The sequence below is a fragment of the Plasmodium gonderi genome (genome assembly GCF_002157705.1).
Source record: "Plasmodium gonderi DNA, contig: Chr06, whole genome shotgun sequence".
NCBI lineage: Eukaryota > Apicomplexa > Aconoidasida > Haemosporida > Plasmodiidae > Plasmodium > Plasmodium gonderi.
Window position 1 is genome coordinate 182858 of NW_021628931.1, and position 27782 is coordinate 210639.

Below are 27782 nucleotides of genomic sequence, written 5' to 3' on the forward strand. Positions count from 1 at the left end.
GCGTATGTGCGTATGTGTGTAGGTGCGTATGTGCGTATGTGTGTAGGTGCGCATGCATGTGTATATATGTTTATGTGTGCGTGCGTATAGGAATGTGTCTTTTTTTTCCCACCACCACCCCCTTACTTCACATAATCGTTTTATGTTTATCCTGACATATCGTATATCTTATCCCATTTTACAAAAAAGAAGAAGGGAGTTAAGAAGAACAAACACTTGCAGCGCAGACAATGTGTTGTGTCTACGGCAAAATTACAAAAATGGATAAATAAACAAAGAAAAAAAAAAAAAAAAAGCAAAATAAAACAAATTAACCAACTCATTCACCTCTTTTGAACCTCTTTAAATTTAAAAAAAAAAAAAAATTTTTAAAAAACCTGTTTAGTTCTTTACATCGCGCCCAGTATGTGTACACATGTGTGCATCTCATTTTTCTTTTTCAGTACCTTGGTGTTTATGATATTGCTATTTTATGTGTATATGTGATTTTCTCATTTGTATGTGCAATATGGAAACAAATGGCAAAATGAGAGGAGCAGCTGTTTTTTTCCTGTTATAGTAATAGCCCCTGAGGCGTTGAATAAAATCGTGCTTAACAACCGCGGTGTGTTACATATATGTATAAAAAAAAAAAAAAAAAAAAAAAAAAAAAAAAAAAAAAAAAACAGTCCCCGAAGTAAACATAAACGGCAAAACTAATATTAAGTGAGGAAAATTAAATTTTACGTAAACAAAATTGTTATCATCTCTTTTTCTTTTACAAAAGTGTAGGAAAGTGAAAAACTCCCATCACTGAATATTGTAGGAAATGTACCATTTTTTTTCCACAATTGTATATTTCTGTTTTTTTCAAATTTTTTCAGAGAATCCAATATGAAGTCTCAATTTCTCTTTCCCTCATTGTCAACCTATAATTTTCTCTACTTCTAATGACTAAAATGAAAGAACATGACAAGTATAAAAAAATGGGAGAAGAGGAAGAAGAACTGGATGAGGAAGAGCAGGAACGCGTTACGCACACCTATGATAGTCACAATCCTTGGAAAAACAACTTTTTCATGGAAAGCGAAAAAAATGAAAGCGGCAAATATGAATCCGGAAGGGAACATTTTTATAAACGATATTCATCTCTCAGAGGAGACAACGAATGGAACGTAAAGTCTAATCTTTTTTCACAACTTCACACCAACATGTATCATTCAGTGGGAAGCAAGCTAAGGGGCTATAGTGCACGCTTGTCAAGTATCAATAAATGTGCAGTGAGAAGCTGCAGATTCTCCATAAACAGACACAAAAGGACAGCCTCTATATCGTCAGCTCATCTGAACTGGTCAGGTGAAGAAGGAAGAACCAAAAAACATATGTCTGACCTTGATCAACACAAAGAAATAGATTCATTATACGATGATGAAGAAGTTTACAGAACCTACGAAAGGGTGCATAATCTTGAAATGTCCAAATTTTTAAATAACAAAAAAAAGAACAAAAAAAAAAAAAAAAATTTTCAAAGGAGTTATTCCTTACTCCCTAACACAAATGGAAAACACTTTACTAACTTGTCGTTAAGAAAATCAGTATTCACAAAACATAACCAATTACAAGAGGAAGGAAAAATAAAAACAGAAGAAATTCCCAAATTGAATGTATCTCTTTCTAATTATAACATAAAGGTAAGAAGTAGAACCTTAGTAGATATAAGCAAGGTGGGGAAATTCCACAAGCGACATGTCCACACACATTCAAATGGAGATGCGATGGAATCAAGTAAGAGCATCACGAATCGAAATGGAATCGATCATCATATCTATAATACAAATCAAAATGTCACACAAGATGCAGGAAATCGCTCAAAGAGGAACAAAAAAGAGGGAAGAAAAGAAAAACGTCAGTTCAGCTCACTTTCCTATATGAGGAAATACAATCTTGGGGATGGGCATAAAGTTGCTGCACATCTCACTACACATGTCACTACACACGACACTACACATGCCACTACACATGCCACTACACATGTCACTACACATGTCACTACACACGACACTACACATGCCACACCCGAGTCGAATGGTCGAAAGCTGTTCCAAGTAAAATTCCTATGTCAGGCAAAGAGCTATAATTTAAAAAAAATAAGCCAAGTGTTCAGTTCTAAAAAAGTAAAACATAGGTTCCACGATAATAACAACATTTTATGCGCATTCTTAACCCCAGAAAAATACACGAAATATTTTCACAGTGTTGAAGAAATGTATAACATCGATAATTTGAATTTTCAAAGGGATATCACATGTTCTAACGCTGAATATATTTTTTTCGTTTTTAAAAATGGATCTGTTGTCATATGGGAAATGTTCCAGAATTATCAAAAAAATGACGTCTTTATAAATAAAGTTATTATATTTTTAAATTCATATTCTGATGAACTTTGGCCTGTGTATATTCTTCAACAAGATATGATATACTACTACCACGAGGAAGGGAAGGATGAAGACATAGCTGAAAATGAAATTGATGAACGTGACATCCAAGTTGTGAGAGATGAAAATGAAGTTTATCTAAACACAGATATTAACTCATGGAAAGGTAGCTCGAGGGAAAATAGGATAGGAGAGGTACAATATACAGAAAAAAAAAGAGATAATTTTCATCCACTTAATGTATCACCAACTAATGGAGAAGAAATATCCTCCTCTTTAGACTCTTCCAATTCATTGATTAGAGGTGGTGTCATCCACCTTTGCAGCAGATCTATCGAACAGAAACTTACAGTGTCGTTTGCCTTATCACAAACAATTCGATTGGATATACATGAAATGCTTATGGATATTGCAATCAACACACTTTTCAACATTTCGAAAGAAATTGCAAAAAATGGAAAATGCACTGTTTCAAAGAAAAAAATTTCAAGCATGTTGGATATTTATTCGAGTATTATAAATGTCAATGCTGTTCAAGACTTTCTTGATATTCCCGAATACTTTTGGAATAAGGTTCAATATGAACATATGTGGTTCGAGGTAAGTGTTGTCGTCTCAGAGAAAGGGATTGGGGAGAGAGGAGGCATCAGAGAAAATGAAACTGCGCCCCGAGTGAAAGGTGTATTCATAAGCAAAGGAGAGAAATCGAAAGAGATGACAAAAGAGATGGCCAATGAATAACACAACAATGCAAGAAATTAGCAGAACTTGTGAATATTCATCACCACCGTTAAGAAAAAAAAAAAAAAAAAAAAACCGTGCACATAATATGCACAAATGCATGTATCCATAAGTTATGAACCTTCTAATATTTTTCAAAGCTCTTATTCTCTTATTCCAATTCTCAACCAACATCACCCCCTCAAAAATACAGATATACAAATACTTGGAAATCCCTGAACGAATCAAAATATTAAACAAGAGATACAACTACTATAAGGACTTTTTAAAGGTTATCAAAACGGAAGTATACAACAACAAAACATTTCATACGTATCGAATCATCGTCCTGTTGTTGTTCATACATGTGTGTGCTCTAATTGTTAACGATGTATTTTTCGCCCAGTGATTGCAAGCCCAGGTCGGGTCCTGGGTGCGCCAAGAGAAAAAGAGAAGAGGGGTGGGGTGGGGGGAGGGAGAAACAAAAAGATACGGAGACAGACATATATACAAACATATAGACAGGCAAAAAGCAAAAATAGCCGAAGAAACAAACCATCGCATGGTGGTTGACCTTTACACATGTACACGGCTTATTTGAAGCGAACGGGTATAAAGTTTTTTTTGCATCCTGTCGTTATGCCACCCACACGAATGTGAAACATTTTTTTAGGGTATCGTTAACATCATGCAAAAAAATAAAATAATGTAATAAAATAATATAGCAAAATAAAGGAATAAAATAAAAGAATAAAATAAAGGAATAATAAAATGTGCCGCGCACCATTTCTCACACGGAGAGAGAACGCGAAATAATCTCTCCTCATTTTTTATGAACCATTTCTGGACATTAATTATAAATAGTGGAAGTGGTTTTCATTAGCCAACCTTTTCGTAGGAAGATATAACTGAACGTGTGTCATACCCACCCCCACCCTCAATATTGCAAACCTGAGACAAGAGTACAGTTTTTCACTCATTTGCACACCATCCCCGATGGTTGTACCTCCATTCACACATTTCTCTCATCAGCACGAATCAGTTTCTCATCAATGCAAACACTTTTTTCACATTCTTGAAAATTTTTGTGCACCTTGTTATACTTATGAGTGATTATTGCCATTTTTCCAACTTGGCTAGGAGTGACAGGACGCTGGACACATTGCCTATTAGCGTCTCCATTCGTGTCCCCATTCGTGTCACCATTCCTGTTAAGTGCCATAGGATCGCTATTAGATAAGAGAGAAGGAACTTCACGTGCCTTCAACTCGACTATCGATTTTAAAAAGGATATAATTTCATCCCATTCTCCAGAACCTTTACTGTAAAAATGGAGAAATATTTCCAAATCGTCAATTGTACTTGTTTTTTCGAATTTTCTTTTATTTTTAAAAATTAAATCATCCATTTTAGACAACAATCCATCATTATAAATTTCAAGATGCTTGCAGCATAGTAGTAAACGATACATATGTTCATAATTATACAAAAGTACTCTCTGTAAATTCTCTGTAGTGATATTAATAATTTCTTCCATATTATGATCCACATACGGAAGCAGAGTGAAAAATTCCAATATGTAAATATACTCTTCTGCGTGCACCTTATGTTTTGTTTTCAATTTTGACAAAAGAAAATGTAATAGACGTTTGTACACAAATGTATAATGGAAATAATTTAAGTCTTTGTAAGCACCTAACAATTTAATTAGCTGATTCAGGGACAAAAAGGCTAGACAAGTATTAACTCTCGAAAATAAAAGCGGTATTATATTTTTCAATATTTTTTCATTATAATTTGTAACATTTTCTTCTCCAACCCAATGATCTTTTCCTTTGTCCAAATAGCAATAATCCTCCTTCAATGTCTCTTCTTCATCCGCATTATATTCTCTTTTTTTACCTCTCGAGTTTATTTTTCTCTTTTCTTCTCTGTCGCTTGTGTTAATATTAAGACCGTTTGGCTGTCTCAATGCTAGCTGCCCATTTGCACGTGCACCTATCAACGTTTCGTCTTGACGTTCCAGATGTTTGCATTCATGTGGCCGTGATCCTTCTTCTTCTTCTTCTTTTCCTCCTCCTAAACCTCCCAATCTCTTAATAATTGGACTTATCTGCACCAAAATATTATACACAGAAATAGAATCCATGGATTTAATATTCTCGTGGATGTACTTAACAAGGGCGAAGCATAACTTGGTTTGGGTATTACTGCTGTTACTTCTTGCATTTTTCGAATAGGTCGAAATTAAGTGATTTATGTGGTTACTTTTGATTTGATCCATATTTTTTAAAATATAAGCACCTGCCATTTCTAGCAGCTCCTCATCATTTATTTTCAACTTGGATAAGGCATGCAAAATGTTGCAAATTCGTTTCATATCATAGTGATAGAAATACTTTTTTATTTCTTTCAGAAACAGATGCATCAACTCATAGTCAGTGTAGTTCAGCTCCTTACTGGCTATGATGTATCTGTAAATGTTGTCATGCTTCTCAGAAGAGTAGGTATTATGGTTCGCAGTTGAGTCCACACGGTGCTGCTCTCTATGCTGCTCTCCATGCCGCTCTCTATGCTGCTCTCCATGCTGCTCTCCATGCTGCTCTCTATGCTGCTCTCTATGCTGCTCTCCATGCTGCTCTCTATGCTGCTCTCCATATTCTCTAAATAGATGCAACGCTCGATTCGAAAGAATGGAATAAATTTCAAAGTTCCTGTGCTTACATAATGCGTACGATTGCAGAATTAGCACTACGTCGTTGAATATAAAATTTTTATAATACTTCTTAACCAAGTCATTGTACAAATCAAACATTCGCTTATTGATGAACCCATTCTTGACACTTTTCTTTATTCCATAGCTAATGTTTTCTCCATTCATATCTTTTAAGTTTTTTATAATTCTGTTTTCTACATCTACCGACGTTTTTGTAAAATGGGTTCTGTTCTTCATTAATCTGGTTCTTACATCGTATCTCATCATCTTCCCCACCCAATGGAAATGGAAGCACTTCCACACGCAGGGTTCAAGAATCATCTTGTTGTTAGTTCCTTCGCACGATTTGTCCACATATAGCTAGCCATATATACACACATGGAAATCCAAAAATTTTTTACTTCCCTGTAAAACAACTCTATAATGGTTAATCCTCCTATTCTTTTAACGAATTGATATTTTTTCCTTACCTCATCCTATAGAACCACTTGGTCCCTTTTTTTTTTTTTTTTTTTTTCCCAACACTATATATATATATATGTATATATCACTGCTTCATATAGGAGAAATGTAATTCTCTTCTATACACATTTTTAGATTCACAAATAAAGAAACCAAGTAAATACATTGAGAAAAATGTCCTCATATTTTTCTTATCCAATTTCTCTGCACTAAAAAGTGAGGCATGGTTGATATCGAAAGGATGAAATAATTATTAGCTTTTCTATTTCCCAAACTTTTGAAATATTCATTTGGGTCCACATTTTTTTCTTCAAAAATAGGTATCTCACCAAGAGTGAGATAACGTGCTCAGATATCAAAGAAAAAGGATTATCACAACTTTTTAACTTTGATTCGTTGTCATATATGTTCATTAGCTTCTTTTTTTTTTTTTTTTTTTTTTTTCCTTGCTGTTCTCACGTGAAGTGAAAATCAACCATGTTATGGAATATATCATTCCTCATTTGTTTTTACTTCCCTCGTATCACACAGAAAAAACCTCAAAGGGAGAGAGAGAAAAAAAAAAAAAAAAATAGATTAGGTAAATAACTGAAATGAGGGACATAGCTCCTATATCCACTTAACCAAGAGAAATACTCGTTTATTTCTTCATCAGTTTCTTCATCAGCTTTTTCATCTGCTTTTTCATATGCTTCTTCACTTGCTTCTTCACCTCCTTCTCTATTTCTTTTCAGAAAATGTGTTACTCCTTTTGCACAGATCAAACAAATCTCATGTACCCGAAAAAAGCATACTGTTATAGGAAACCATGCTAAAAGCGAGGGGGAATTTTTCTCCCCATTCAAAGTACACACATTTGGCACAAAGTTACGTAAAATAAATGTATACATAGATACACATATATATAGTCTATCCGAAGGAGGAATTTCATTGATTCGTTTGTCCTATCATTAATCTTCTGCCCATATCGTGTTCTGGTATATGTGCGATTAGGGTTATCCCCACCACATCTCCCTTATTTTCCAACACGTAGAAAGCATACCACAAAATCTTACACGACCATACTGCAAGAACAACACTATAAGAAGGAGAGAAAAAAAAAAAAAAAAAAAATGAACAGTTAACTAATAACTTTCTATTTTCTTTAATATCCCAATTATGATCATGTGACATTAAAATACTGTTAAGACAAATGTTAAAATGATATGACCCACGGGATAACACTACTGCATTTAACATGCAAGAAGCTATTCTAACACATTTAAAAACCTTTTTGAATGACATCCTATTTTATTTTAATTTTTTTTCTCTCCGATTAGCCTTATTCTAACCTGTAGATGATCATATGGATATGTCGTTATATATCACCCGTGTCCTGATATAGACATAGTATTACATTTAATTATATGCAATCCATTTGTCTAGTCTTTCATTTATGAAAACACCCATACGAGAGCACAATTCCGTAATGTTATTTATGTGCATTTTCGTGGGTCACCCACACAACAGTAAACATCATTCCATAAATGACATGTAGAGAAGGCTGATAAAATGTGAACGTCGCTTATACATGTCTATGTATGCGTGTGCGCGCATGGATGTATGAATATGTATATATATACATATATGTAGGTATAATATGCTATACATGTATGCTTGTGTAACCACTTTCTTTAATTTCAAGGTTGAGAAATAAACTGCCAATGTACACACACCTGCACCCACGCGTAGTCATTCAGGAAATTTTTTTCACGAGTTGTCATGGAGAAACCCCCACCCCTAATAGCTGTAAATTCACGTTTATAGAATGTTCCCCGTTTTGATGTGATTAAAATGAAAAAAAAAATATATCTATAAAAGTTGGGATACATACAGATGGGATGGTGTCGAAAAATATATCCATACCACTTTTCTTCATTATTACCTATACCTATAACCTCTTTTTCGTAGCTACTCAACTGTTAGATTTAAAAATGTACATAAGCATCCACATGTATAATGTTTAGTATTTATTTATTTACTTAACCCCTTTTTTTCTCTTTTTTTTTTTTTTTCCGACAAAGTAGTAATCTTTTTAGAGGGGTAGGGAGGAGGGAATACCTTTGGCAGTTCTACATATAAGACGCAGGGATTTTACATAAAAACAAGAGTAGTGTGTAGTTCCATTTGTGCTATTGGGTTCATTATAATGCTTTTTTTTTTTTTTTTTCTTTTTTTTACAAAAAGGGTTGATGTTCTTTAACGAAAGAGTAACATTTTTCATGAAGAATCTTTTTTTGAATTACGTTGAAGTGAAGTACTTTTCTTTTTTTTTTTTCTGGAACAAGTAGATTTTTCTGAAATATACATTTTTCTGAACAAGTAAATTTTTCTGAAATATATATTTTTCTGAACAAGTAAATTTTTCTGAAATATATATTTTTCTGAATAAATACATTTTTCCGAGTAAACACATTTTTCTAAATAAATATTTTTTTCTGAACGGTCATATTATTTTCACGAGCAAGTAGCACTTTTTTTTCAGAACGGCGGGGGCCACGCTTTTTATCTTTACGATTAAGTACTTTTTTCTGAACGGGTCATTTTTTATTTTTTTTTTTTTTGGTATGAACAAGTATACATACATAGTACTTGTTTTTTTTTTTTTTTTTTTCGTTTCCTTTTTTTACGTTTCCTTTTTTTACGTTTCCTTTTTTTTACGATTTCTTCTTTACCGTTTTTTTTTTTTTCTTTTTCTTTTTTATCTTTTTCTTTTTTATCTTTTTCTTTTTTATCTTTTTCTTTTTTATCCTTTTCTTTTTTATCCTTTTCATTTTTATCCTTTTCTTTTTTATCCTTTTCATTTTTATCCTTTTCATTTTTATCCTTTTCATTTTTATCTTTTTAACCTTTTTATCTTTTTTTCTTTTTTTTTTTTTTTTTATTTTTCATCACATACGTATGTAATACATACCATATATTTTGTACATTGTTTATGTACGAACGAATACTTTTTTTTTTTTTTTTTCCCCCCCTTGATGAACTGTATAATTTTGACGAAATATGATTTCTTCATGTGAAGTACCAACATTTCGCCAGTTAATTTTTTTATTTTACATCATTATATATAATCAGGTAAGGTATAAACGCTACAATATGCACATATGTAATTACACATACGTGAAAACCTTACAATTTTTTCATATATGTAAAAACGAAATGGCAGCAGTGTCACATATTGAAACGCCCATGTAATTAAAGCAGAGGATAATGATCTGAGCCAAAGGCTTTGGATACGACTTAAAAATGTATAGTACGCACATAAGGTTAGTGCGTGCATATGTATATATATGTATGAACATATATATCCCAAGTACATGTAAATGTTTAGCCGTGTATCCACGAATATTTTGCATGAACAAAAATGCACTAACTTATGAACAAATATTTGCTCGCACCCGTTATCCATACATTACCCGTGCGTTACGCCTGCAACATTGCCATCACTCTCAATCGTATCACCCCTTTTTTTATGATTATTTTTCGAGTTTGAAAAGTGTAAGCTTAGTTTATGCAAAAAGACCAATTAAATGCGAGTATGTATGTATTTAAAACACAAATGTAAGCACCCGTTTTTTTCAACATTCCATCCGCAATTAGCACATTATGTATATGTACATATATATATATATATATATATATATATATATATGTATGTATATGCACCTACACGAAAGCATTTTCCCCCCATTTTGACCCCATCATATGCATTTATCAGAATTGCTAGTTTTATAGTGAAAACTTCGTGTTTTTAAGAATATACTTAGCATAACTATGTTGTATATGGCCACCAAAAGCTGCAATTTTCCAACCTACGTACAAAAGCTTTAATCCCAATTTAGAAAAGTGTGTACTGGTTCACTTTTCACAGATTGATTTGTTAAGTGATGACAGAGAAGAAGCTAAACTATATATTCATATATTATATGTTTATTATGTATTTACTGCTTATTTATTCATTATGTTATCTTTATTTTTTTTATCATTTGCATGATCGACATTTTTCCTAACCTGTGCTTCAAGCAAACAGTCTTTTACATACCAATTTTTGTAAGCTCTGCCACTCTCCCCCAACCTCCAAAGAAAAAAAGAAAAAATTATTTTCTCCAATTTCACTGACCATAATCGAAATGGACGAGAAAACACGTACATCCAGAATAAAGATTATTTACATTTAACTCCTAATTACATGGAGTAAAAACGAATCAGCAATAACAACAACCAAAAAAAAAAAAAGAGGAACCGTCATCTACACGTCCAGTTATTTACCTCCCCGTAGGATACCACGTCAATAATTCTTCGAAGCGATAAAAAAAAAAAAATAAAAAAAAAAAAAAAAAAAAACGAAAGCGAAAAGGAAAAGGAAAAGATAAGTACAAACGAAAGGATAAGCACAAACATAATAGTGCACATACATTTATGTACACGATTGTGTAAGCGTTAGGATATCCCCCTTTCCAAGATTTTACGGAAAAGCCAATCACGCAAAACGTAATTCTGTGGTAGACGTGGGGAGAGGCATGAGCCCCCATATATAACCTTGGTATTATGGGGCCAAGTCACGAGACAAGCAGCCCAAAAATTGCACATGAAGTGAACCTCTTAAAGCAGTGCAATATGTCGTATGATAAACATATCCATATGACAAATCATAATCAGGGTTGTATGACGAGGGACAACACAGGTGGGAGCAAGATGAACGAACTTTTGATTCGATCGAAAAGCGGAATCAAGCTTTATACATTTGAAAAAAATGATGATAAAAAGTACAGTAGCAAAATTACCTTCGAATATGATGGATGTATACATGATGCCATTTGGTCGTGCGATGGGAACTCATTTCTTATATTACATTCGTTGGAAGGGTTATTACTAATCTCAAACTATGCTGATAGTGCAAATATAAAAGTAAATAAAATTACCTGTTTAAAAAGGTACAAAGAATTATTTAATGCAGATAACATCAAACTAATAAAACATGTACAATGGTCCCCAAGGAATGAATTTGTTGTTTTTTTTTTACCATTTGAAGAAAAAAATTATGTTACAATAGGGAACCTTTTAGTGTATAATGTATCACATAATAAAATTTTATGTTCTTTCAGAATTAGAAAAAAAATATGTAGCAATTGGCCTATCATCCATTTTACAGATGATGATAAATACTTTTTTTTGGAAAAAAAATCGAATATATATGTATATGATACCTTGAAATTGAAAAATACAGATCCAGACATTCTTCACAATTTGAAGAATACAGATATCCCGATGAATTATCTCTACACATGGCATCATCCAAATGTTATAGCCATGTATATATCACCTTACGTAAGTGAAAATTATGCAAGATTTTTTATTGTTCATACGAAAAATAACTTCTTAGGGGATGTATATGTATATAGAATTGAAGGCCTATTATCATCTCAAAACCATGGACATATGGAAGATTGTGGAAAAAGGAAAAATACATGTTCAGATGATATCCAATTGAATGAAAATATGTCTACTTGTTTAGGTAACTCTAGTTTTGGCATTACTGGTAATAATTATTCCAAAGCAGGAGGAGAAACAACAAAAATTGACACTCCAAGCGAAGAAAAAAAAGAAGCATTAGAAAATTTTGGTGAAAACAAAACTTCTGTCGTAACATTAGAATTATTAATAAAAAAAAGCTTTTATAATTTAGATAATCTTAATTGTATGTGGTCTCATAGTGGAAAACATGTGATACTTATGGTATACACAAACGATACAACAAATAAATCCTACGGTTATGTAAGTAATTGTTACTATTTTTCCCTATCTTTTAAAAATATGTTCATAAAGAAAATTAATGAAAATATAGCACAAGATGTAAAATGGAATAAAACAAGTGATGAATTTCTCCTAATCGAAGGAAAGTCAAATAATATTATCTACCTATATGATCATACATTAAATGTTAAATTAAAAATTACCTCTCAATATAAAAATACGATTAAATGGTGTCCATTTGGTAATATGATAGCTCTAGGTGGATTTGGAAATCTTGCAGGAGATATTAATTTCTATTACAAAGAAAAAGACGATTCAGTTATTTTAATAAAACAATATAGAGAACCGTGTACAGTATTATGTGATTGGTCATCTGATGGAACTCTCTTTATGACAGCTTCGACATATCCAAGAATGAAAGTTGAAAATGTTTTTAAAATTTATACATATGAAGGCAACTTAATTAATAGCTTCAGTTTTAATGAACTTTATGATGTCAAGTGGAAGAACACTCTTCCAGGATTTTTCCCTGAACCTCCCAAACCGCAGGCCAATCTAAAAGACAACAAACGTAGTGTTTATAAAATCAAGTGCTTAAACAATGAAGGTGTAAATCGCACGGGAGCAGCTGGAGGGATAATGGAGTTGAGCAGCGCTATAGGAATGGGAAACGGAATGGGAATGGGAAGCAGCATGGGAATGGGAAGCAGCATGGGAATGGGAATCACCATAGGAATGGGAAGCGGCATGGGAATCACCATCTGTAACAACCTCAGCAATGGAAACGGATCTGACGTGCATGATGAAAGTTCCTTTAAGCAAAGTAAAGGAGATAATTACGAGAATGAGAAAATCAAAATTGGAAAAGTGATAGCTTCTACCTCGGCTCCCGGTGCTTCTGTGCAAATAACGGGGACACTCCCACACAACGCTAGTAGGAAGAAGAAGGGTGAGAAGACTAGCAATGCCTACGACTGGGATGTCGATTGGAGGAACCAAGCTGCATCTGCCGCGGCCGCAGTGCCAGCCGTGCCAGGAGTTTTAACCACATCGCTAGTTGGCGCAGCTTCTGCATCTGCTTCTACTCCTGCTGCTACTTCTGCTACTACACCAGCTAGTGCACCTACGAGTGGCGACAATTTCTCGCCAAAAAGTGTGTGTCCCACGAACAAAGACAGCAAGGTTGGAAGTGTTGGAAGTGTTGGAAGCGTGGGAAGCCTCAGCAATGTGAACCCCGGCAATGTGAACTCCAACAGTGTGAACTCCAACAATGTGAACTCCAACAATGTGAACTTCAACAATGTGAACTTCAACAATGTGAACAGTGGGGAATCGGTTGATGAGAAACAGGACAATGGAATCACTAACCTTTCAGAAGATAAAAACCTGGATATCCTCGCGAATAACAAAAACATTGGTGTTGGTGATATGCAGAATACACTTGATAAACACAAGAGAGATGGCTCTAGTATGAGTAGTACCATTACGACCGGATGTAAGGATCCAAATGTGCATACGAATTCCATGTTTCAAAATGTGAAGAGCCAGAATATGAGTGTGGCAGATGACAAGAAGAAACAAAAGAAGAAAAAAAAGGATAAGGATAAAGAGAATAACCAAGACAATGAAATGAAGGTCGAAAAGGATGTAATTAAAAACAGCTTTACCCCAAAACAAATTTTAGAAAACAATCTGCTTGAATCATACGCAAGTCAGAATATTGAAGACACTACAAACATTCCGAATTGTATGAAAAAAAACAACAATGAAATTGGTATTATGCATCCAAATGGAATCACCCAAAATGATTCCATCCAAAGGGATTTCATCCAAAATGATTCAAGCCAAAAGGACTTTGTGCAGAACCATTTTGAAGAACTCTATAAAAGCTCTTCCATGAATGAAAAAATGAAAGAAGAGCTGAAGGGAGCTGATCAGAAGGAGGAAAAAAGAAGCACAGGAGAAGATGACAATGCTGAAAAGAAATATTCAGCAGATAGCAACTTGAACGATGAAAAAGAACAAGATATGGATAAAAAAAAAAAAAAAAAAGAAAAAAAAAATAAGAAAAAGAAGAAAAAAAAAAATGAAACAATACACGAGGCTAATAAGAACAATGCTTTTAACAACATTACCAACGATGCAAATACAATGATGGTGACATCACCTCCCATAACCCCATCTCCAGATGTGATAAATAATGAAGCACAACAGAACGTCAACACATTTACAAGCTTCCTTTCGAAAATGATGAAAGGCAAATCTGGTTTAAACAACAAGCAGAAATGGAACAAAGATGTCATTCCCTCCTCCCCCACTGATTTTATCACATCTGAATGTTATCTGTGTGAGAATAACGAGACTTCTCTCTGCAATGCAGAAGAATCAGTAGACATGATGGCTAATAACCCATCTGAAGAAAACAATACATCCACTTTTTTACTAACAAATGGCACGAATTGTAGCAGCATTAATAATTCTCCACATATCTTAGGCTATAATAAGGAAGAAAATAACAATATCTTAAGAAATAGCGAAATGTGGAAAAACAATTTGCAGAATAAAGACATTGTTAACTATGAAGAATATGGACAACATCGCTTTAACGTACCGAATGAAAACATTGCAACTGCATCGCCATTGTATAATCATCACTATCTCCATTTGAATGAATTACAAAATGAAAAAACAGCCGACAGTAATAGCTCCTCCTTCCCCGTGCTTAGTCAACTAAGTGGGCTGAAACAGAAGAGTATAAATATTAGTAATAATAGTAGTAGTAATAATAATAGGAGTAGTAATAATAATAGGAGTAGTAATAATAATAGGAGTAGTAATAATAATAGGAGTAGCAATAATAATAATAATACCGAAATGAACGCGAGCACGTATCTTCAGCATGATTTTGATGATACATCTAAGAGTAACGTCTCTGCTTATGCAAGCAACAATCATTTGTTTCTCGCAAACCATATGAACAAAGCTGCGATGCGCGCACATGGAATTATCGCTGAGGGGTGTGGAGATAATACTGTGGGACTTAATGATTCCACATCTAATGAATTGAACATGCGTAGTAACGGAAATTGCCATATTAGAAGTGCAACCCATGGTGCACACGATTCAGATGTGATGAACCCTCCAAGTGTGAATCATCAGAATAGACAATCGAATGAAGATTTGTTAAATTTATTCAAGAAAGTGTTGCCGCATGCAAAGGTCAACATTATTCCAAAGAGTCAAAGTCCAAGTGAATCAATCACTAATCATCATACTGGTCATATTGGTCATATTACACAAAGAACGCAACATATTGACAACTGCAGTAGTAGTAGTACCCATTCTCCAGGAAAGATTATTGTGGGAGGAGATATTCGAGACGAATACAAGCAAATGTCGAGTTTCAAAAGAGAAAATATGGAAATAGATATCTCAAGGGGGAATGAATATATTTCTACAACTGAAGGAAATACTAGCAGTAAAAATGCATATAGCCAATATAACAAAGATTTTCGAAATAAAGAAATGCTAATGATGATGATGATGAAGAAGAAGAAACAAGAAAATGAAATACAAAAGAATAATAATTCAATGATGAAGAACAGAATGATGACATCCAGTCCGGATAGTTCCATCCCAATAAATATAAAAACACATTTACTTAATTTAGATTTTTGTGAATTGTTAAAATCTTACCATACTCTTAATATACAGCTTATTCAGTTAAAGATATACTGGATTTATCACAAAATTCAGGTTTATGATTCTATGTCTATTTCATCCGGTTCTATGGATGAAAAAGAAAGTGGAACATCAAGTTCAGTGAATGCGATCAATAGTACAATAAACACAAATGAACACATTTTGAAAGAAAAAAAAATTATATCAAAATTGAAAGAATTAAAAACCCTCTTAGATTATGCACACAATTTAGTGAAGGATAACTTTGAGAAAAACAAAGAAAAGTATCAGAATTTACTTCAACAATTTGTCGTCATCTTAAAGCAGCATGATAATCTATATCAGCAGAAAAAGGAAAAAATCATTATGAACAATTCTGAGAAGCATAACATTGTGCACTTCATTTACAATATAGAAAAAATTCTACAAAAATTTTGCATACCGACATATGAGGAATATATGATGAACACATTACCAATGCAAGACAATTCTACCCAATACCTTGATAATACAAATGAGAAATTAATACACGTAGAGGATTTCTCGAAAAAATATAATAATAATTACGCCACACAAAAGTGTTCATCAAAAAAAAATGGAAAAAACAATACTAGCATGATGGAGATTCAACAAAAATTAATGATGCAAAAAAAAATAAATGAACATAGTACATACAACGAGGAACCATACGATGGACAAAATCTAATTCAAAATAAAATAAGTCTCAATGAATTTCAGAGGAATTACATGCTAAATTCAGTTCTATTAAATAAAGATGAACAGATGAAGAATTTCATAAAACACATGAAAGGAGATAACTTAAAAGATCTTCCTTCTCCTATTAGTTATGGGGGCGACAAGAATATCCCAACTCATGGGTGTGGAAGTGGAAATGATGATGTCATCAGCACAGCCACCTTTGAGCCCGACGATGGGGGTGCATTAAACAGGGACGTACATGTTAGAAGTGATCATCACACAGAGAGTAACAATGGTGGTGATCACAATGGTGGCAATTACAATCTTGGTAGTTTGAATCATGACAAGGGCAGCACTCACGACAGCTACATGCACGAAAATCGTAACAGTAGCAACAGTATGAACGCATGTCCATCTCCCCTTCTAAACAGAATTAACAGATCTCTTTTAAATAAATTGACCCAGGAAAACACTACCCATCCATACACACCCCTCACCCCTACACACGATAGTATTCAAGACTTGTCACAGAACTACAACTTCCTTGAATTATTGAGAAAAAAAAAACAAATAGAATTACAAAGTGGTGTGCAAGGTGGTGATGTGTGCAACATTCAGAATAGCAACAGCTCCCATAATAATACCAAAAGTAGTATGAATAATACCTTGCCGATCAGAGAAAATTACATGACTGCAAATCCTATGCTGAACAAAGCAAATTATAATTCTCATGTAGGGAAGAAGTTTATTATCCAAGATAATGTTAATCCTCCTCCTCCTCCTCATCATCATCATCATGAAGATGATGATAACATAGCACTTAAGATCAAAAGTATGATTCTAATGAGGAATAAGGAACAGTACCATGAGCAGAGCCATTGTTCGGTAGTATCACCTCCTGCAGAGCATCTAAATTACATTTTTCAAAATGCCAAGGCTGATAAAATTCTACACACAAATCAGGAGAAACAGGATTTGAAAACAGAAAAAGTCATTTCAATTTGCAGAAAAGAAGAAGGGGATATTATAATAAGCCCACAGATCGAGGCCCGAAAACAAGATATACATCTTACTAAACACAATAATAAATACATTTCTCCAAATGATTGTATCCATTTTAGTGATTACAATGCTCTTCCAAAGAATATCAATATGAATAGTGCAGGAAATATTATTAACCCTTCTGAAGCATTTTCTACTACGAAGGGTATTAACATGGCAGGAACAGAAAATAATGTTGGTGAAGAAAGTATCAGCTTAGCAGGGAGAGGAAATATGGATGATGCTGATAGCACGAATGATTATATGAGAATGTTGAGGAGTGCACAAGGTTTACTTTATAAGACAAATAAAAATGGACATAAAAATGAGCACAGAAATGAGCACAGAAATGAGCACAGAAATGAGCACAGAAATGAGCACAAAAATGAGCACAAAAATGAGCACAGAAATGAGCACAAAAATGAGCACAAAAATGAGCACAGAAATGAGCACAAAAATGAGCACAAAAATGAGCACAAAAATAACCAATCAAAATCCATGAGTCATATAAGGGGAAGTTCCACGAATGAAGAAAAGAAATCAGAAAATGTGGAAAAAATCCATTTAGACTATTTTGAAAAGGACATGAATGAAACAGTTGAGCATACCTTAGCTCATCCCCATTCACCACATTCCACTCCCCAAGTTCCATCGCAGTCGTCTCAAATACTTAGCAATATTCAAAGTATTTACAAGACGAGTAGCACCAATAAAAGTATGAACAGTTCAGGTGAAAAAAAAAATACAACATGCAATTTATTTGAAATTGAAGAAACCAAACGCCCGGATGCTTTGCGGGACAAGTGCTGGCAATACGTGGATCCAAAGGGGGTAGTACAGGTACGGATGAGAGTAGAGGAACAACACATGGAGTGCACTTGTGGCCCTCTTTGTGTGTGTGTGCACCACACGCGTTGCCAACGTTTACACTGAGAATGTTTCTTCCATCGATCAGTGCATACACATGGAGCATACACAAACGACTTTCCATCCATGCAAATTTTTATTTTATTTATTTTTATTTTATTTTTATTTTATTTTTATTTATTTATTTTTTTTTTTTTATTTTTATTTATTTATTTTTTTTTTTATTTTTATTTATTTATTTTTTTTTTTTATTTTTTTTTTATTTTATTTCAGGGACCGTTTTTCCTTGACGAAATGAGAATATGGAGCGAAATGGGATACTTTGAACCCATGCTGCCAGTTCGCTGTTGCGATTCTGACAGATTTGTTGCACTGAACAAATTGTTTCCACCCCCTCACAAACCCTTCACTATTATCCCCAAGCCCCAGCCGATATTGCAATGGGACGAAGAGTTATGACTCCTGCGAAACATGGCAAATTATGGCACATTATGGCGAATCATGGCGAATCATGGCGAATCATGGCGAATTACGGCACATTATGGCGAATCATGGCGAATCATGGCGAATTACGGCAAATTATGGCGATTTTTTTTTTTTTTTTTTTTTTTTTTTTAAGCATATCCCTTTTTTCGAAACCCAGTGCACACACTTGAGTTGAGAACTTTTTGTACAAACGACATAGTTTATTACATTTTTATATCGGATTTGAATACACCATCGGATGTTAATCTTTTGACGTTTTAACCACATTAACACGTGACACTCAGCATTTAACACTTAACATTTTTAGCGATTAATTTTTTTTTTTTTTTTTTTTTTCTTTTCGCCTGAATATATCCCAAATTTTGAAGCATCCCTCCGACGCTTATAGACACTGAACTCTTCAATAGTGTTCAATTTCCTGTTCATGTTTTGATTTTCCATACTTTGCAAATTATCTGAAGAATGTATTTTTTCCACACCTTTGCAAATTATCTGAAGAATATATTTTTTCCACAGTTAACTGTTTACTAACTTTTTTAACATGTGTTTAGGATACATTTCACCTTGTTTCGCATCCTTTCTTTCTTTCCTTCTTTTTTTTTTTACGTTTTTGCACGAAACTTATAAAAAAATTAATCACATCATACGTGGAAAACTTTTTGTGAACTTGTCTTTCTCACATGTTACACTGTTGTATGTGCACAGATTTTTATTTTACTTATCCATCTCCATTTTTAAAAAAGTAGAAGAAAAAATGTAAACTTTGGAAGGAAAAAAAAAAAAAAAAAAAAATTGTATTTTTATATGTTCGTACGTGTTTGTGCATGACTGCAATGTTCAGGTAAAAAAAAAGACTGCATTTTTTTTTTTTTTTTTTTCCCCTTTTTCCTAGCGTATTGCGAAAACAGATGAAGTGAAAAGTATGTTTTCCCTCCTCTGCTGGTACTACTTTGTATAAAAATGGGACATATGAATTTCATTTGAATTTTTTTTTCGTGGGTCATGAAATTTCAAATAGCACTTTGAGCACTTAAAAAACAGTTTTGTCTATGTCCCTTTTGAAAAGGAAAACAGAAATGGAAACGAAAAAGGGACGAAAGGGGAACCAAGAAGGAAAAAAAATTAACTCCAACTTAGGTATCGCTTCTTTTTTTTTTCCCCTGACCCAAGTGGAGCTTAAAACAAGACACTCCCCATTCTAGAGAGACCTCTTCACGGATGTGTGTATCATCACACTCGGGTAAAATTAACTACGATGTACAGCTGTACAGCTGAGCGGTAGCTGCATTTCCATTCCCTTTTCCTCGTCTAACCTTCTTCTGCTGCTGCTTCTGCCACTCCCTCTGCTGCTGCTTCTGCCACTCCCTCTGCTGCCGCTTCTTCATCTGCTGCTCTCACTTGGGGTTAAACAATTTGACGATGGAGAAGGCGATTCTGTCAGTGTCATCGCTATTCGCATTTATGTTGTGCCCCATAAGACCCAAATAATTGTTACATAAATTCTTGTCTTGACACATCAGGTGAGCCAACTTAAAAAATTCAATGTTGTATTTCAACATGTGATTATTGGAATTTTTTTTGTTTTTTTTTAAATCCTTCATATAAGCTTTCATTAATTTTGTTTTCTCAGACAAACTAATTGGTTCTTCCGAATTAGGATATACGTCATTACTATGAATTTTTTTTAGATTGCAATAATAAGACTTGTTAAAATTCAACACCTCTACATTGGTATCGTCTAAATACACCTTTTGCATTTCTTTCATTTTTATACATTCACCTGCAAAGCGGTTCCTCCCAATCTTTCCATCGAACAGTGTCCCTTTTCTAGGATTACACATGCTTCGAATGGAAGAAATCTCCATCTTCTCAATGCCAATTCGGGGAGGTTTTCCCTGGATGCACTCTCTTTCTATGCTCCTCCTGTGCATACTTTTGTTGGGAGAATATATATTCGTCTCGTCAATCCTGTGTGGAGTGCTAATCGTGCGTCCCATGCTAATCCCACGCGATACGCAGTTCTCAGGTCCCTCGAAGGAACTACCACCAAATGATCTAATACAATTCCCCATGCGCATGGTTTCTGCCCGATCAGACAATTTGTTACGAGTGCATGCTTCATTATTTCCTCTTCTACTGGTTGCATTCTCCACATCGAGAATACTTTCTGTATCATCACTTATGCAATTTTTCACCATGCTCTGTTGCCTATTTTTTTCCATTTTATATTCCCTATTTTTTTCCATTTTATATTCCCTATTTTTTTCCATTTTATATTCCCTATTTTTTTCCATTTTATATTCCCTATTTTTATCCTTTTTTTTCATCCATAAATTATGTTCATATTCGAATGAATCTCTGTCTTGTGTTTCCCTTTGTCCTGTTCTTCTCATCGGTCGATTGATAATAACCTCTCTGTGGGTAGATTTAAATCCTCTACTTTCATTTTCTCTCTTCATGTCCTCGATTTTAGTCTTTATTATTCTTTTTAACATGGTGCTGTTTGTCACCACTGTGTGATTTTTTTTTGATTTCACTCCTGTTTTTATTCCTCCTTTATGTTTCTCTTCTTCTTTTATACATTCAATGTCTAGTGTTTTTTCTAAATGTTCAGAACCCAATAATTCCTTTATTTGCTGAAATTTTTCGACATCTCCCCCCTCACCCTCCAATGGCAAATCGAATGTATCACCTTCACTAATTTTCCAGAATCGCGTTTTCACTTTCTTGTCCTGCTTCTGTCTGTTTTTCTCAATCTCCGTGCCTTCATAAGTTCCTCTTCCCATGTCAATACTTCCTTCTATGCCATCATAAGTTCCTCTTCCCACGTCAATACTTCCTTCTATGCCATCATAAGTTCCTCTTCCCACGTCAATACTTCCTTCTATGCCATCATAAGTTCCTCTTCCCACGTCAATACTTCCTTCTATGCCATCATAAGTTCCTCTTCCCACGTCAATACTTCCTTCTATGCCATCATAAGTTCCTCTTCCCACGTCAATACTTCCTTCTATGCCATCATAAGTTCCTCTTCCCACGTCAATGCTTTCCTCTATGCCATCATGAGTTCCTCTTCCCATGTCAATGCTTTCCTCTATGCCATCATGAATTCCTTCCTGATCCCTCTCGACAGAGACACACACCCTCTTCTCCTTGTATACCCTAGTGTTATAGTCTTCCTCTGTGTAATCGTCACTACCATTCGCTACACTCAGCAAATGGGTACTCCTTTCTCTACCTTTACACCCTAAGTGTTCTTTGGTTGAATAATTTGAAAGTATCTTCCTTTTTTCCTCCTGATTATTATTGATGCATATGGAGGGAAAATATTTCTCCTCCCACATGTATGCTTCTCTCTTCTCGGATTCATTCGCTTTGTTATTGTCATTGTCTATATTTATATACATGCAATCGGGGGAGCCAATCCTGAACGAGTTGTTTATCGATTGATCATGTCCTTCCATTGATTTTTTTTCTTCCTTTCCTTTGACATATCTTCTTATAATATCATTACTTCGTTTCTCACTTTCTTCAATATGTTTGATCCTTGTGAAAGTTTCATTGTTTATGCCTTGCTTTTTTGTCTCCAAATTATCATTAATTTTTTCTTCCCATTTGGAAATGTATCTACTGGATATACTTTTTAAAAATAATTTATCCATCTCATCTTTTGTAATTCTGCCATTAGAAGAACACAAATCATGTTGAACTGGTGGTCTTGTACTATCATAATGATGTCGCCCTTGCTTTATATTGTTTGTCTGATACTTGTTCAGATTATATGAGCGGTCATTTTTTTTTAGCATTTTCTGTGATGTGCATTCCGCTTGCTTATCTTTTTCTTCCTTCATTTCAACAAAATTGGAATGATTTTTTTTCCTTTTTAAAACATATTCTTCTTCACTTCCACGGATTGGGAATGAACATATGTAGCATTTAGATTGTGTACCATTGTGTATTCGATGCTTATTCATATTTGCGTGATGTTGCATACTAGATGGTGCATTCTTTTTTATACACGTGCGAGGAGATGTTGTAATATCCTCACCGGGATGGCAAATATCGCCATGGTGGCAAATATCGCCGTGGTGGCAAATAACACCCGGATCACGATTGCCAAGATGACGATTGTCAGGATTGCTCCACTCATCTGCGACATTGTAAATAATACCCCTGTGCACTCCAACTCTATATCTATGCTTCTCTTTCCCTGGGATGTCTCGTAATCTATTAATTGATAACGATGTTCTTGTGGCTCGACTCTGCAAAGAGGAACCATCCTTACAATTCACCATAGTAAAAGAAGATAATTTATTTTTTTTTTCTTTTTCTCCTCTCTCCTTATTCTCTTCAAAATATATTCTGCACATATTCCTTTCATGCGTTGAGATATTTCCTACACCCTTGGATTTATTCATTGTATTATTTGTAAATATATCTTTATCATTTACCCCTCCAAATGTGTTATTATTTACACAATTAAATGTGTCTTTCTTTTCATAGATGTTATCCAATTGGAGTTGACTCCCATTTGGATACAACTCATCATCATTCATATTCTCATTCACGCATTCATCCATTTGTCTCTTCCTAACATGAGTAATTTTCCTGCCTTGTAAATGTTTTAATACTTCCCTTACTTTTCTATTCGATAAGCTGTTACTTAGAATGAAACTTGAATTAGATGGATACCAACTAAATTCATATTTTGTATTTCTTGAATGTCCTCCAGATTCCTTAAGTTCATTCAAATTATGTGGTACTTTCTCTGCTACACTATTGATCCTGTTTAGCACCCCTCCTCCACTATTCAATACTTCATGATTCTCTCTTTTGCTTCTGTCACAACAGATTTGTGTATTTCTACACGGCAATATAGTTTCATTATCATGGTCATATATCTCTTCGTTTCTATCACAAAAATTTGCTTTTTTTCGAATGTAGATACTATTGTCTTTCTCAATTTTTTCTTCCTTCCGTTTGATTCTAAGCAAATGGGACATTTTTCTTCTCTTCTCATGTTCATACAAATAGTTTAAATGTCTATTTTGGGTTCTCTCTGAATAGGTACTTGTACTGTGTAGGTGCATTTCGTACTTCTCCATATCACTGTCCTCTATGTCACTATCATCTGTTGTATGTTCTCTTCTCCTTACATGTCGAAGCAATTTCCATCTATCAGAAGAAGATCGACCATTGTAAGTCTGAGTCGAATGAATGTCTATCGAGAATTCATTTCCCTCCCTAGAAGAATTGTCAGGATCTCCTATATGTCTACTTTTCTTCCGTTTTACCACATTCTTACTTTTCTTCTTATAATAATTACAAACAAAAACATTTTTCTGTGTTGTAAACAATTCGACACTCTCCCCTGTGGATGGCAATTCTTGATTTATATTTGAAATCGAATCTAAGCAGGACCCCGACTTTGCGTGAATTGAATTTCTAGTAGGATTTAAAAAATCCAACTTATCCATCTTATCATCCATCTTATCATCCAACTTATTATCTATAAATGTCGACATATTTCTAGCATAAATATCTTCCTCGTTTGACGTATCCGAATTAAGCAAGGTTTTCTCCCCATTTCTCACCATTTTTCTCTCTTTTTCAAATTTTTTAATTTTTTTTTTTATGCTTTTTTTTATTTCCATTAATTTTATGAAATTGCTGCTGTAAGTTCCATTTTCAACTTCATAAGATGCTGTTGATGCTGCTGGCCATGCTAAAACTTCACCCCCTTTGTGTGTTACTCTATTTTTCACATTTTCTAATCCACTTCCAACACTTCTTTTCATGCCTTTCCCTACTCTTTCAGATATCTCTAAAAATTCACACGTCTCATTGCATGTGTCTTCCGTTCTTTTCTCTTCCTCCTCGTCATCTTCATTGCAAATGTTCGGCTCCTTTCTATAATGCAAATATTTAATTTTTGATCCCTTTTCCTCATTTACTTTCACACGATTATCAAATCTAGATTCATCCATGTTTATGTATTCATTGGGTTCTAGATCCCACCCTGCATCTGAGCGTGGAATTTTTCCAGGTGACACCATGATATCCTTTCCCTCTTCCACAAAATTGGCCTTCGAAAATTTCCCCCTATCTCCATGTATAACATACAAATTATTAATTTTGCAATTCACAAAATTTCTGAACAGATCATTTAGATTGTCCCTAACCTCCTTGGACACATTGTCAAAGTTTCCGTTCTCCTGAGTATGTTTTGTGTTTATTCTCTCCTCATTCATTTTACCTACCCCCGAGGTGAGGTTCCTTTCTCTAGCAGCGGCTCCCCGTTCATTCGAGTCTGCATCGTCCGCATCGTCCGCCTCGTCTGCATCATCTCCTTCATCAACTGCATCGTCTGCATCGTCTGCATCATCTCCTTCATCAACTGCATCATCTCCTTCATCAACTGCATCTCCTGATTTAACCCCCTTATCTGCCACGCATGGAGGACCCCGAGAGACGCTCCTCTTAATGGGATGGTTGCTTACACCGCCCGGACCTGACAGTGCACGTTTTATTTTTCGATTTGCGAGGACTGAGGAACTCGCCTTCTGATTGAACTTGTTTTTTAAATTACTTATCTGGTTAATATTTGATTCCTTTTTCTTATTAACAAGTAGCAGTTTTGCATTTCTTATTCTTTCGATTAATCTGTCTTGTAGACCTCCTCCTTTATCATTTCTATGTGTACTTTTTATATCTTCCTCCTTAGATACATGTATGATTTTTGAAAAACCAACATTATTCCTTCCTTCACTTGTCTTGTTACAAACCTTTATCCCCTTAGTATCAATTGAAAAGTTTTTCTTTTTTTTCTGCCGTGTCTTTAACAATCTGTTCTTATGTTTTTCTAGAGATTCTTCCAACCTTTGTTTTACTCTATCCAGATTGCTCATTCTGTTTGTGTCTGAGGAATTTTTTCAGTAGGAGGAAAAACAACTCCTTCATAAGAAAAATCCTCCAAGGGCAATACTCCCACCACGCAAAATGAACACATGTGCTTAACTCTCGCTGTGTGTGTTCACAAGTTTTTTCTCCTTTTTCTGAGATAAAGTTATGTACATATGTGTGTGTATATATAAGCGTGTACATATATGTGTGTATATATAAGCGTGTACATATATGTGTGTATATATTATTAATACACCCCTCCGCCTTGATTCGGTGTTGTAAAAGTAAAATAAAATAACAATGAAAAGTGGAAATGTAGAATAATGGGTAAAAACTCTCCTATTATTTACGGATTGATGAATTGATCAGTGGGTCCTGTACATACAACGTTGGACTATTCAGAATTGCCTCCTATACACAGACGCACACATACACGGATTGCATACCTGTATATATATATATATATACATATATATATATATATATATATGTGTATGCATGAATGGATGCACTCCCCAAATGGATATGCATGAAATTCTTGGGGGCCTGAGTGACTATGGGGAATGAGGACACGTAAAATGAAGAGTGTATGAAATTGAGCGTGGCAAATGGAACGTGATGCATGTCTGCCCAAGGGATGTCTAAGTTCACTCTGCAATGTATCACCCAAACCCCCAGAAAAAAAACAGAGAAAACAAAAAAAACAGAAAAAACAGAGAAAACAAAAAAAACAGAAAAAGCAGAGAAAACAAAAAAAACAGAGAAAACAAAAAATACAAAAAATGCAAAAAATACAAAAAAAACAAAAAAAACAAAAAAAACAAAAAAAACAAAAAGACATAGACCGGAGGACGAAGTTCGATACAAGGTTGTGGTGCGTGTTCATAAAATTGAATACAAATTGGAACACATACAATTAAGATAAAGACAAAAAAAAAAAACAAAAAATCGCTTCAATTTTAATGGAAAGAAGGCATGGTGATATATTTTTATATTATATTATATCATTTTTCTTTCTTTTTTTTTGTTTTTTTTTTTTTTTTTTTTTTGCTTCATTTCAATTATGTCTTTTGACGCACTCATTTTAATAAACTGATTTTTTCAACCTAATATACACGTATTTTTTATTTTAGAATAAACACAATTTTTTTAGTTTAACAAGTACGTATTTCTGACCTAACAATCTAACTTCTTCAATTTAATTTTTTTTTTTTTTTTTTTATTCACACTCCAGTTTGCACCTAGATTTGTGAAAAGTGGACAATGCTCTGCACCAGCAGTAACTGCGTTTTCAAATCGGGATATGTACAAAAAATAAAATAAAAAAAGGAAGAAAAAAGAGGAAGGAAAAAAAGGGAAGGAAAAAAAGGAAAGGAAAAAAAGGAAAAAAAGGAAAAAAAGAGAAGAAGAAGAAGAAGAAGAAGAAAAAAAAAAATAAAAGGGAGGGGAATACAAGATATACAAATAAGACAAATGAATGGAAAAAACAAATGGGGAAAAAAAACCTTATCCACAAAATTTCCACTTCGACATAGAGAAATATCATATGTGCCAATTTATAAAAATTTTCAAAAAAAATTTTCACTAGATCTTACACAAATCTATTTGATAGTAGATCCATTTACACATTTGTACACCTCCCCTCATCGTATGACAACATAAAAAAAAAAAAAAAAAAAATCTTTTTCCACACACATTTCCAGTTCAACTCTCATTTCCAACTTTCATATATACGTTCCTTCTGCACCTTTTTGCATAAGCATATTTTCTACCTTTTTGTGAGTCTTTTCTTTTGATCACCAAGTTTGAAACTATGAATGGATAAGCTTTAAAGTTTTTTGTGAGAACCACTCGAATTAGGAGAAATATTCTTCTGTTGTCTCCTTAGGCAGGGATCCTACAATAAACGGAATTGATCAAATGGGCAGAGTGGGCCAAATGGATGAACCAGAAGAATAAATAACTCAACTCAACAGGAGAGTTACAAAAGTTGTTTTCAC

At 34.1% G+C, this 27782-nt stretch overlaps 4 protein-coding genes across 4 annotated transcripts; 2 read left to right on the forward strand and 2 right to left on the reverse strand.

Annotated features, from left to right (window-relative positions):
- Positions 1–938: 938 nt before the first annotated feature.
- Positions 939–3543, forward strand: PGO_060340 (hypothetical protein, conserved; the record flags this gene model as incomplete). Its single annotated transcript, XM_028686678.1, has 2 exons — positions 939–3014; positions 3349–3543. The coding sequence occupies 2 exons, from the start codon at positions 939–941 to the stop codon at positions 3541–3543; spliced, it is 2271 nt and encodes a 756-aa protein (XP_028542479.1).
- Positions 3544–4146: 603 nt separating this feature from the next.
- PGO_060350 (hypothetical protein, conserved) lies at positions 4147–6171 on the reverse strand (the record flags this gene model as incomplete). The annotated part of the gene is made up of 1 exon (XM_028686679.1): positions 4147–6171. One exon carries the CDS (start codon positions 6169–6171, stop codon positions 4147–4149), a length of 2025 nt encoding a protein of 674 aa, XP_028542480.1.
- Positions 6172–11046: 4875 nt separating this feature from the next.
- Positions 11047–18852, forward strand: PGO_060360 (hypothetical protein, conserved; the record flags this gene model as incomplete). The annotated part of the gene is made up of 2 exons (XM_028686680.1): positions 11047–18366; positions 18667–18852. 2 exons carry the CDS (start codon positions 11047–11049, stop codon positions 18850–18852), a joined length of 7506 nt encoding a protein of 2501 aa, XP_028542481.1.
- Positions 18853–20273: 1421 nt separating this feature from the next.
- Positions 20274–25787, reverse strand: PGO_060370 (hypothetical protein; the record flags this gene model as incomplete). Its single annotated transcript, XM_028686681.1, has 1 exon — positions 20274–25787. The coding sequence occupies one exon, from the start codon at positions 25785–25787 to the stop codon at positions 20274–20276; it is 5514 nt and encodes a 1837-aa protein (XP_028542482.1).
- Positions 25788–27782: the final 1995 nt, after the last annotated feature.